The sequence below is a fragment of the Ylistrum balloti genome, unplaced genomic scaffold (assembly GCF_031769215.1).
Source record: "Ylistrum balloti isolate Yb309-2 unplaced genomic scaffold, AGI_CSIRO_Ybal_v1 Utg371130, whole genome shotgun sequence".
Classification (NCBI taxonomy): Eukaryota; Metazoa; Mollusca; class Bivalvia; order Pectinida; family Pectinidae; genus Ylistrum; species Ylistrum balloti.
In genome coordinates this window covers 462,567-476,663 of record NW_026782620.1, presented here as the reverse complement: position 1 = coordinate 476,663, position 14,097 = coordinate 462,567, and the positions used below count along the sequence as shown (strand labels likewise).

Sequence of the window (14,097 nt, the reverse complement as noted above, 5' to 3'; positions counted from 1 at the left end):
CTCCTTCTCCTTACAATTACAAATACCTGAATTATGGATATATACAGCTTATTATTATATAGCAAAACTGTAAAATATTTTGGATCGATCTAAATCATCTAAATGATAACTAGAAATTGTCTTCAGCAACATAAACTCTAGGCAGCAATGAGTATTTTTTTTTTTTATTTTCTCTGAAAACCTATATTAAGAAATATGGAGTTTGAAAAATTGCAATACTATGTTGATTAAAATCATATAACCTATTTCACTTTGTTTTAAGTAAACAAAAATCGTCCTTTCCACTTCGCTATCATTCTTTTAAAAATTATATAGAGCTATCATGAAATGCTTTATAACCGATTAATAACAGGTTATCTCAATGATAACGAATTATGGATGTACCTTGCACCTAGAAACCTTCATACTAACCCGGTAATGTGTAACTCTAGTTAATGTACCTAGCTTAATAGTTATATTGTATGTACATGATTTTTTACATCTATTAAAACATAATGTAGCAGTGCGTGATAAACGATGCGGGTTGTTTTCTATATTTCGTAAGAAGATCAAGGTCAAAACGTGAGGATTTTTAAAGATAGATCAAATATTTTACGCACCAAAAAAGTGCAAACATTCATAGGTGATTCAGAACGGAAATCACATGAATGGTTTTGTGAAATTCCGAAAACTCATGTATATTGCTGTTTTAAAATTAAGAAATCGTTGTGCATTTGGCTGCCAAAAACATACTTCATGTACCATGTAAAAACTGTATTAATGGAGTTTATGCTAGCTCGAAATCTTAACATACTGTTTATTAAAGTATGCACTAGCGTTGATTTTCAATTATAAAGCAGTGTCACTAGTATACCTCAAATGAATATTAGCAAATAAGACTCTCATAGCAATATTCAATGTCAAATGAAAGTAAATTGGGATTAGATTGCCCGTCATAAAGCAGATACCAGATATATTTATTATGTATAGACTGACTATTTTTGTTTGCTTTCGTTTTCCGCTTGTTTATTATTTATTCATAAATATGAAACTATATAGAATCTATTTTACTTCAGACCTGCCCAAACATTCACACAGCTTAATATGGAATTTTTATCAAGTTAGAGATTAGCTAAATAATTCAAAAGTTACCTCTGGGAATGGCAGGGCAGATCTTCCCTCGTTTCCGCTATCGTAGACCGTTTTATTTTCGTTTCTGCTCAGAAACCGGATATTCCTCCATGAATTATTTTCGGTTTGTTGATATTCGGAGATAATTTGGAATGAGATACGTACATATATAACGATAGACGCCGATGTTCAAATTTTATGTGTGTCGAAGGCTACCAAACAGGACTAGTTACGTACGTCAACGCTCACCCGTTTGTGCATGATATGAGGAGGAAAGCTTTACCGATGCTGATACTTTCAAGCATAATTAAATTGCAGATCATTTATAAAATTAAACTCATTAAACATACCTGACGTCTTGAAACACGTCCTCTGTGACTAAATATCGTTCATGCCCACGGAAAACCCTACTTTCGTTTTCTTTTCCGTGAAGACTGACGTGTTCTCGTGATTAAGCAGGCAACTTGCCAGGCGCTAAAAATAGATATATTGGTCTAACCTGACGCTAAAAATAGACACATTGGGAAATCCATAGTGATATTTACAATTGTAATAGTGCAACATTATATGTGTATATGGGGCTTCTCTTTTCATTATATTCCATGAAAAGTATAATACATCATAATCTCACTTCTCTTTGGACATGTGTGGAAAAATCCAATAGCATTTATCTTACAATAATTGGGAAACAAATGATATCGACTTTGTTCACTCGTGTTGGCCTGGATCAATTGGATTCGTTACAAATGATTTACATTTTTGTACAAGGGTCGAAGCCTCGTTCCTGTGCTACCTGGAGCAACAGTGCCAAACGAACATCTTCAATACGTATTTTCTTTTTTTGATCGGAACAGTTGCGTTCGTTTTTGTTATAGATTTTACTTTTAGCATCTACAGTAGTCAACAAATAGTAGTCCATAGTTTCATCGCCGGTTTAGAGCAATTAGAGATTGCGGGTATGTTGCTCTCTAATGAATTCTTAATCTCTATGTGAGGAAAAAACACTTTGTTGGGCTGGTGCCTGTTTGGGGAGTCGAACCCCTGACGTGGAGGGAAAAGGCGAGTGCGTTACCACTGCATCTCACTCTCATGGGCTTGTCAATGCTGTCACAATCCCAGCTTTGTACCACACTAGTAATGCCGTGTAATAAACCGAATCTTAATTCTTCATTGCTTGCTTTAGTTGATCAAGCTTTTTCAGTTTGACTGTTGCTTATATAAACAGAAAGTTCTAAAAATGATTTAACAAATAATTTGTGTTGTAAATAAAGGGTACGTTTGTTAGGTGATAAAATCTTCGGTGAATTCAGACTGTAAATACAGAATTGATATTGTAATAAAAACGTAGACTCGATATCAAATACTATGTACCATGTGTGGAGTTGTGTGATTTTTTAGCTTCTACATTTGTCCATATTCATACTCTTTTATAATAGAAATGCTGTTTTATTAAGATCTCACTTTCCTTTTTGATATTCTTCGTGTTCTAACCTAAGATGTTTCGGACAGACCCTGATAACAAACAATATATCAAACCTCTCAAAAACATTTATTTCGGTCACGCGGATACATCAATAAGGACGGATATTATTTAAAAGATAAATGAAAACATTTATGTTATATATATATATATATCAATTGTAGACAACGTACTTATTTAAACTTTTGCCAGTGAAACATATAGAAATATCACGTTGATGAAATGCCGTTTGTCGCTTACTGCGAAATAACAAACAACGTACTTATTTAAACTTTTGCCAAAACATATTATCACGTTGATGAAATGCCGTTTGTCGCTTACTGCGAAATAACAAACAACGTAAACTTTTGCCATGAAACATATAGAAATATCACGTTGATGAAATGCCGTTTGTCGCTTACTGCGAAATAACAAACAACGTACTTATTTAAACTTTTGCCAGTGAAACATATAGAAATATCACGTTGATGAAATGCCGTTTGTCGCTTACTGCGAAATAACAAACAACGTACTTATTTAAACTTTTGCCAGTGAAACATATAGAAATATCACGTTGATGAAATGCCGTTTGTCGCTTACTGCGAAATAACAAAAATATCAACAAGTGAACGTAATCATAAAATAATATCAAATCCAATTAAACTAGGGCAAAATATAAACAAAGTTGTACTTGGTGAAAAGTGTCCACAAAAAGCATAGTCAGCTTCTTGCTTTTATTTTTGCCTTATACAGGCTAAAGTTTGGTGGTGGAAATGTAATACATTGGACATTTTATTGTCTCAAGTAATGACAAATATATTTCACTCGTGTGTCTATCTTTCATGATTGCTGCGAACGCGTGAAAAATAATTAAATATTAGACACACTTATGGATATTTGTTATTTCTGGAAACACTATTTGATACCTCTACATGTGAATCATTCGGAATGTACTTAATGTATTGGTAATGTTTCAGTGAGACCTTACAATCCAAACAACACTCTCATCTTCTGATAATACTATTACACCGATCAGTTTATCTAACTACCTACAATAACATACATCAATAATACTTGTTTTCAATATCTATAAATGTGTTTGTAACATCACATGTCATGTTTCCGGAATTACATGAAATTCACAGCTGGCATTGTTTTTAATACACACAATCAAACGAAAGCTTCAAAAATAAAGACGAAATATTAAGGTGATGCACTGCAAAGTAAAGTGATGTAGATATTGAAACAAAAGTACATCCTCAATCTAGAGATGATAAGTACAGCCTTATGCAAAGGCGACGTTAACATAAACATTTCTTACATCAGAACATAGCAAGGTGACGTTAACATAAACATTTTTTACATCAGAACATAGAATAAATGACGTTAACATAAACATTTCTTACATCAGAACATAGAAAAAAAGACGTTAACATAAACATTTCTTACATCAGAACATAGAAAAAAAGACGTTAACATAAACATTTCTTACATCAGAACATAGAAAAAAAGACGTTAACATAAACATTTCTTACATCATAACATAGAATAAATGACGTTAACATAAACATTTCTTACATCATAACATAGAATAAATGACGTTAACATAAACATTTCTTACATCATAACATAGAATAAATGACGTTAACATAAACATTTCTTACATCATAACATAGAATAAATGACGTTAACATAAACATTTCTTACATCAGAACATAGAATAAATGACGTTAACATAAACATTTCTTACATCAGAACATAGAATAAATGACGTTAACATAAACATTTCTTACATCAGAACATAGAAAAAAAGACGTTAACATAAGCATTTCTTACATCAGAACATAGAAAAAAAGACGTTAACATAAACATTTCTTACATCATAACATAGAATAAATGAAACATAAACATTTCTTACATCATAACATAGAATAAATGACGTTAACATAAACATTTCTTACATCATAACATAGAATAAATGACGTTAACATAAACATTTCTTACATCAGAACATAACAACATAAACATTTCTTACATCAGAATAAATAAATGACGTTAACATAAACATTTCTTACATCAGAACATAGAAAAAAAGAAAAAAAGACGTTAACATAAACATTTCTTACATCATAACATAGAATAAATGACGTTAACATAAACATTTCTTACATCAGAACATAGAATAAATGACGTTAACATAAACATTTCTTACATCATAACATAGAATAAATGACGTTAACATAAACATTTCTTACATCATAACATAGAATAAATGACGTTAACATAAACATTTCTTACATCAGAACATAGCAAGGCGACGTTAACATAAACATTTTTTACAACAGAACATAGAATAAATGACGTTAACATAAACATTTCTTACATCAGAACATAGAAAAAAGACGTTAACATAAGCATTTCTTACATCAGAACATAGAAAAAAAGACGTTAACATAAACATTTCTTACTTCATAACATAGAATAAATGACGTTAACATAAACATTTCTTACATCATAACATAGTATAAATGACGTTAACATAAACATTTCTTACATCAGAACATAGCAAGGCGACGTTAACATAAACATTTCTTACATCATAACATAGAATAAATGACGTTAACATAAACATTTCTTATATCAGAGCATAGCAAAGGCGACGTTAATATACACATTTCTTACATCAGAACATAGAATAAATGACGTTAACATAAACATTTCTTACATCAGAACATAGATTAAAAGACGTTAACATTAAAAATTATTTCATTATAATAATTTAATTTATCATATGAAGACCACACACTCTTTACGGTCAGCTATTCCAACTTAAGTTAAAGTCGTTAGAGTTATGTCCCTTGTATCTGTAGAGTTAACTCCCTTGATGTTCATTACGTCATAGCCGTGCATTCGCCATTTTGCAAGGTCAAGCTTAGGCAGCAAAGAGATCAGTGGGCGTTTTAGTGTAAAAATATCCCTCCCACCCCTCCCGTTTTCATTTCAAATTCTGCTGTGCTTTTTTGTTTGTGTCTTTGCAGTGACCTGGACATCAGGAACCTATCTGTAAAGACTTGCAGTGACCTGGACATCAGGAACCTATCTGTCAAGACTTCAACTACACTCCTTGCAGTGGCTCAGTTTTTTTCACTCTGACAACAGATTGCTTATTATTTCCTGAATTTAATATTAATGCCTCACTTACTAGCTAACATCAGCTATTTTTGGAGGAATTTTCTGTACGCAGTTTCCTCCATTCTTATGCTGATTCAGTTGAAGTCATTGGCCTATATTCGTCATCTATATAAAATATTACATCCCTCTAAATATGAACATAATCTGTATCAACTGTTTTGGTTATTTATTTAGTCTTCTATTTGATAAAAACATTTCTTACATCATAAAATAGAATAAATGACGTTAACATAAACATTTCTTACATCAGAACATAGCAAGGCGACGTTAACATAACATAGAATAAATGACGTTAACATAAACATTTCTTACATCAGAACGTAGCAAGGCGACGTTAACATAAACATTTCTTACATTAGAACATAGCAAGGCGACGTTAACATAAACATTTCTTACATCAGATCATAGCAAGGCGACGTTAACATAAACATTTCTTACATTAGAACATAGAATAAATGACGTTAACATAAACATTTCTTATATCAGAACATAGCAAAGGTGACGTTAACATAAACATTTCTTAAATCGGAATATAGACTAAATGAGGTTAACATAAACATTTCTAACCTCAAAATATAGAATAAATGACGTTTACAGGAATATTCCAGGCATTAGAGTGTTACATAGATGGCTGTAACATAAGCAGTGTTAATATTGAAATTTATAGTACAGATTCACAAGAATGGCAAGATCAAATCATATGATGAAGCAGAGATGAACATGTCATTTAACAGATAAACATTAAAAAGCACATTCCTTAAACCAAAACATAGGATAGTTAGATGTTACCAAGAATATTTCTAAAACATAGAACATAGCACAGTGGAAAGCTAACATGATCATTCATCAGACCAACACACAAAGGAAAGCAACATTCATATCAGATCATAGAAGAATGTTGTTATTCATAACATCACAGCAGAGTGACCCTAGCATATTTAAAACCTCACACTCCTCAAGCATAAACGAACAGCAACATAAACGAACATAAGGTAAAAATCATTAAACTCATATCCGTTACATAACCAAGGGTCAACTGAATTCCAAAATACAAATGATCGTCAAAGTTCGGTGACATCCAAACATACATGTAAGCATTGACAAGCACCAAAAAATAGAGAATCACGACCATGAGCATTTAAGATAACCGTAGATAAAGAAGAATTTACGTTCTCTCTTACAAAGTCGATATTAACGATAACCCGTCAAACACAGAATTCATAGACATGAAATCTCATAAGATAGGAGCTACAGCTGATTGCTCTGAACTGGGTGTCGTAACCAGCTAAATGTGTAGCGCCACTTGTGTAAATCCTTGTAAATATACGTTTTTATTGCAATTGAGTAAATGTGTACGAGACTTCCCTATGTGGAAGTTATTTCACTCATACCTTGGGGCTGTCTAAGACATTTCATATTTAATAGGTAATAAAGATATCGCGGATATGTTTTGTGGTTGTTGACAGACCGTTATTTAGGATGTCGTATGCTTGTAAGCAATTCAGTATTGTTTCAGGATGGTAATTATTTTCTCAGCAGCGCTGTTATTGAGGTCACACTCGTAAAGTATATTGTCACAGCTGAATGCCATATCCAGAATACCACCAAGCTTCTCTATATCATTTCCGGGTATATTGTCACCCGTTGGTGTAAGAAGCGACAGATTTTCCTCGTCGATGTGATGAAGTGCAAGGATGTACGTGTCTTTATTACCTGCAAAAAGGATTTCATTGCAAAATAGTTGATAATTTTTCTTGGCAATACTGCGATTAAGTAGCAATGATATCATATGATTGTAGTGCGTTGTTGATTTGCAATTTATTTGCGTTGGTATAAAACAAAAGAGTTTACTTTCACCTTTTAGTGATTACAACATCGAACACATTTCTACATATCTATGAGTGATTAGTATAAGTTGACATAACTTGTTTCGCAATTGTTGTAAAATAAATAAAGTTTATATTATATTACATATCTATGACATATGTATGCCGACTGTGTAATCTGCAATAGATACATGTCATTGGCACATGAATTTCAATGTATATATATATGGGAATGCTCTTTCTGTACATCAATAGATACACATTTTTCTAATTAGCATATTCCTTCTCTGCATGGAGATTACCTTTGATCCCTCCTTGGGCGACCTGAACGTCTGTATTTAAACACAGCACAAACACAGGTCCATTGCGTGCGCTTGATGGCGTATTACTAATGGAAAAGTCGATATTGTCTGAATCTAATCTTTCTTTAAGGTTCCTCGTTAGATCCTTCAAAAACATATCCCCCGTAGTTCTGTCTATTCCTGTACGATTTCCGCGTCGCAATCTCATAACTGTTGGCAACATTAAAGTAAATGTTCATATTGTTAAATAGAAATACGTTATAAACACTACGTGTATTGTTTAAGTCAGTTTTATTGTTCAATTATGTTAAGACATTCAGACAACAATAAGTATATGATGATAAATACCTAATGATCTTCGTTCCGGATTTTGACCTTCTTCCAAGGCTTTTTTCATCTCGTGAGTTTCTTGTTCTTTAATGCCTTCAACAATGATGTAAAAATTCAGTGTTTGATATGAAATAGATTTAGTTGATGGTCTGTGATAATTTCTCTAATACATTTTTGCAGAAAAACGAACCTTTTCTGCTAAAGCGTAAAACATTATAGTTCTACTGCTGCATTATGATGTCATGTATGTAACACACGGAGCATAACCGTCACTTACCAAATTCTTCTGTCAGCCCATCATGATCTCGTTGTAGGTCCCTCATGGCGGATGACGTATCCTGATGTTTCCTCCGCAGAGAGTCGATCTCTTCTCGGAGTGTTCTTCTCTCCCTTTTTAGCCGTGCTATCTCTCTTTCGTAGCCATCATTTTGGTCACTGTCGTATCTCTCTCCTTTACGTGCTTTGACGAGATCCGAATTATAGTTGTCTTATGACGGAAGATTAATAAACATTGTATCAACGATATATTTCCCGTCGACAATGATGAAATGCGTACTCTGTCAGCAAACATCAATTGTTTCCTAGAGTTAATCTGTTGAATTAATGAGTTCACCACTGTTTCGTTATCTTTCGTAGTTTTGTGTTGTGTTTCATTTTCATTCAATCTTACAGTTGCCATATTTCTCTCATCACTTTCTGTTGCCCCACTATCATACCCATTTCCAACATCACTCTCTAGATTTTCGATTATCATATTCATCCTATATCAATCTTTGGTCGTCCCGTTATCTTATCTCTTTCTCGTATCACCCTCTCGTTATCCTTTACTGTATCGCACCACTTTTTCGCTTTTCTTTTATCGTATCCACCCTGCTTCACTCTCTTATTGTCCCGTTATCTTACTTTTTCTTTCATTAGATTCGCATTGTTTCATTTTCTGACCAGATCCAGAGTTAAATTTTCGTACTTTCTCGTTTCCCATTATTTTATCCATTTACCTCATCACCTTCCTCTTTGTGTGATTATCTAACCCGATTCTCGAATCACTCTCTCGTAGTCCCGTTATCTTACCATTTCTTGCATTATTCTCACCTTGCCCTGCTATCTTACCCATTTCTCGTATCAGTTTCTCGTTGTCCCGTTGTAGATCTCTCATGACTGATGCCATCTCCTCGTTGGTCCTCTGTAGATTATCTGTCTTGTCCTGAAGTGATTTCCTCTCTCTATGTAGTTGTGCTATATCTCTCCTATACCCATCATTTTCCTTCTGTACAATGGTAGCGCCTTTTTCTATCTTTTTAAACCTTTCTAATGTTTCTTCAGAATTTGGGTCTTTAAATCAAAAACATTAATGCATTTATTACGATATATGATTATTCTAGAAAACTTCATTTTAATGAAAACAACACGATAACGGTATGCAACCTACAACTATACCACTAAATTAAAGTCCAAATTTATATGAATATCTCAAATGATATAATACTTTAAAATTTCTTCTCGTCACATAACTTCACTGAACATATAACTGATTCTTTGTTGTCGTGCTATTCATAATACGGATATGATTACAATAATAGATCTCACCAACACTCCCTGCCATGTTCCCTGAATCTGTTTCCTTTTCAAGGCCTGGATTGGACGATACCATGTCACTACTGGATCTACGTATTAGTCCCGTCTTGTTCTGTCCAGTTTGCTGATCTGTCATCTGTATTTGTTTCCGGGATCTAGTGTTACCATCGTTCTCAATTTCGGACCCATGTACCTCGGTACTTGCTGTGTCTGTGTCAAGTTAGATATGCATAAGTAATATATTATCATTATATTACACATGAATTACTGTTTTTTCATTAATTATTGATTAATATGATCAAAATTGAATAACATTTCATTTTTCCAATATAGCTCTTTCTATTATTTCAAATCAGTAATTTTGATTCAGCAAGTCAGACAGTAAAACTGGAAAGTGTAACACATTTTTCCTCAATGACAAAATTCGAGTAAAGGTATCACAAACATATATTTTTTACATTACTCTGATGTGCTTATTGATACCAAATTGTTATTAAAGGCTCAAAAAGAAATTCACATAACTATGGTTTTTGTATAGATAGATGACAGCATTGAATAGAGTTGACACATACACGGATCTTCATGAAAACGCCTTATACTGCCGTCTGTTAAATCTGTCGTGTCTCTTCTTGATCTCTCTTCATTTAATAACTGACGTTGTTTCCTAGTTTCATCCTCGTGTCTATCAATGTCTTTTCTCAGCTGTTCGTTGCGACGCTCGCTTGATTCTAGATCGTTTCGTAGTCGTTTGGTTTCATTTTCATATCTACGTAATTCGCTTTCGAACTTTCCAGCTGATGAAAGTTTGCTTGACAATGATTTAATTTTTTTCATATTTTCCTCTCTTTCGGTCGTTAGTTTCTTTATCTGTTTCTTTAAATCAAGCACTTCGGCTTGTTTCTCCTGTAATGCCTTTTTATGCGTGTTTTCCAATTCCAACTTTTGTTGTGCTTGATATTCTTCCGGGGTGCAGTACTCCTCATCGGCTTGGCTAGCATTTTGAGAGCGTTCTAATTGCATGAAAACTTTAGTGATTTCATTCACTATCCGCTGACGTTCTGGTGGTAACTTCAAATATTTCTTCTTTTTGATAGATTCGTCTTGTCCTGAATGCAATTCTTTGTATTTAGAATCTATAGCCGTCTTGCAGGAATCACACAATATCTGTTCAAACGTTGTTTTGCCTTCATTTAATGCAGCAGTGACACTGTCAAGTTGATGTACATTTGTAGACAAATCGTTGATATTCTTCTTTACTTCATTTTGTAAGTTCTGTAGAATAAAACAAACAATTATATAGTTAAAGGAGGATTGCGCCAATTTGGATCTTTCTTTATCTATTCAGGGATAAGTTTCAAATTTCAGGAAATAATTTAAGGTCAATCGCACAGGCCACGTTTATGCTATATTATTGTTTTTAAAAGCATACACAAAATCTGATATTTTGTTAAGCATATATGCAAATGATCTTAAAGTATCTTTAAACCGGCCCTAATTGACATCAACCCTTTGACATATAGCCGTTTTTTCATAACAATCAAAACAAATATATTTTTGTTATAGAACTTCACTCATGTTCATTTCTGTTATCTAAATAATTGTTTAAATTCTATGATTAAAACGATTGATTATAAGAAGAAAGTTTTTGTATACAAGTTTGTATTACCTGTAACACGGTGGTAGCATCGGCTTTGTGTTCCGACGACCAAGACAAATCCATTTTCCCGATTCCAAGACAATTTGCCTTCTGGATTATGTACTGAAATAGTCCGGACATGTTATATAAATCTTTAAAATCAAAATGGGATTCTATAATAATACAATTATATGATAATTTTGGGACAAAAAGAATCAATTTTGAATCTTAAATGACAAGTTTGAACTTTATAGTTGTGGTTTATGGTTATCATAGAAAATATACATTATCAATTCGATATACAACTGTTCAAAAATAATTTTCATGAAACGATCATATGATACTTTTCCGAAAACATTAAACCCCTAACTTGTTGACCCTAGCAAACAAGTCTGTAGAAGACTAAAAGAGCCGTCTTGTTAAAAGAAGTTTTTTTTTCATTTTACTGACACTGACTCTTTAAACTTTACAAGTGAATACAAACAAGCATTGAAGTATGTGCGTAAATTACTTTTTCACTACCATTTTTTAAATTATTATCTACCAGACTTTATCGGTTGGGTAATGGAGTCTTTTGTACACTTATCAAAAGTTCCTAAGTGTAGTGCTTTATATTTCAACTTATGTATGACTACCAAATTCTAATGAGGTTGATAACTCTGTTGTAAATATCAACTTAATTTTAAAGGTCTCAGTTATACTAACAACCTCAACCGCCAGAAAATGATACATTTAATCGTTTAACCGGAATATGTGTGTGATCTTTGACTAGTTGGCCTTAACAAAAGATTCTATTTGGGGATCATCAGCTTTAATTTTCAAAGTTGTCATGTTTGACGTTCGACCTTTTAATTAGGGATATATATTGTTATAATTGTATGTTAGAACATGAAATAAATATAATTTATGAGATACTTATATGTGCAGAATTATGTTATTTCCAATGCAGTATTGCCTATAATACGTTAACGTTACCTGATGACTAAAACAGCTTTATCATTGGTAGACTATGTGGTCTGATACATATCGCAGTATACGTTAGTATTGAACTAACCTTAAAAAATACGTGAAATAAAAGTTTACAAATAAGTAAAAATCATGTTGCATCTATTATCGCAATATCTTTTCTAAAATGTCGCATGCAACTGCCATATGTATATTGTACGAATATATACAACATCGGTTACATGTTTACAGAAACCCTGTGTCAAACATCGACAAGTTCATTCTGGTACAGTACACAACAACAAAACTTACACGTAGCCACTGGCTTCAGGTTTGGACTTAAAATCTAGAGTTTAGATATAATATGTACAAAATATAGATTAATATTTAATTAATACAGGTAACTTTCTTGTGGTATCAGAATTATTCATCTATCCTTTTCATACAAGTCATTTACCAATACTATGAACTCTACACACTATTAAATTATGTATAGTATTCTACGAATCATTGAATTACAAAATGACAAGAACGTCCTTGACCTGTCAGCACAAAAAAAGTCTATCTTTCTATCAAATGTTCCCTAATCAATATATCATAAATGCGTGCGTTCGAGCATGGCACCATAAAGCAGTACCAAGGCGTACAGTGTTACTAATAACAGAGACGACAACAGTAGACTGAAGTTTAAACCCGTACTGAATGGCAAGTAACCGAGTGTCACATTTCGCTGTCGTGGTGTCACAACTGTTGTTCAATAAAATATGGCTTCCCAGTAAGACATTAAGACCAGAACGTCTCATTGATAAGTCAGGAATATTGCTTTTGTTATGATTTTAAAAAAATACTGAACGTGTCATCTTACTTTATCGAAATAAGCAAAAACATATCTGGAGATTGTTCGAGAACATGTACGTCTGACTTGCATGCAAATTGATTAATACAATAGATTATAGATTAAGAAATAACACGTATCATAGTTTCTTTTTATATACCATGTGTTTATCGCTGTGTTGCTTTGGTCTATGCATATAAACAATTAAAAAATGTGATTTGATTGGTGTTCATATTAGGTTATTCCGTAAATACATCTAATGACAAAGACTGGCATATTTCTTAAATTAAGTTATTTCAACGTACGTGTGTGATTTTTACAGGTCACGCGTAATTAAACAAAGAAGTGACTATATCCAAGCTGTACGTTATTTCATTGCTGCTATAGATAGCATACTTAACTTACTGGATCAGCATATCCTGGTTTACGTGGGAAGAGAGGATATCGTCGTTGTGTGTTTAGCTGAAAGGTGACGCCACCAGGTGAACGCTTATGAGGGGAGACCACTGCTATACAAGTATTGTACTTTATCAACGGTATGTTCTGCATACTTAATGGATTTTTTATGATTCTCATTATCTCATCTAGAGAAACCATCTAAATATAATTTGTTAATAGGACTGTCGTAAAACAGACATATACAAATATACCTAGAAGTATATGTTACTTTGTACACAACTTGTATTGCCTTAAATTGTGATCAATTGAAAGCTGAAAGATTAAATATTAATTTGTGTATTTCACACAATATCATCATTTTTGAAAATTATATCATATAGATCATAGTACACATCTGGCCAAAAAGAAAGAAATAAAGAAAAAAAACCTTGATTCTAGAAACTTGAAAATTGTTTTTTAAAAAAAGGCATAGAATCTTTCAGATAAAT

At 32.7% G+C, this 14,097-nt stretch overlaps 1 protein-coding gene across 1 annotated transcript; it reads right to left on the bottom strand.

The window, feature by feature from the left end:
* Positions 1–7,262: 7,262 nt before the first annotated feature.
* On the bottom strand, positions 7,263–11,514 carry LOC132560920 (trichohyalin-like). Its single transcript, XM_060225624.1, has 8 exons — positions 11,461–11,514; positions 10,367–11,066; positions 9,813–10,004; positions 9,312–9,551; positions 8,497–8,706; positions 8,238–8,312; positions 7,890–8,099; positions 7,263–7,474 (listed from the first exon to the last, which is right to left on the bottom strand). Exons 1-8 carry the CDS (start codon positions 11,512–11,514, stop codon positions 7,263–7,265), a joined length of 1,893 nt encoding a protein of 630 aa, XP_060081607.1.
* Between the last annotated feature and the right edge of the window lie 2,583 nt (positions 11,515–14,097).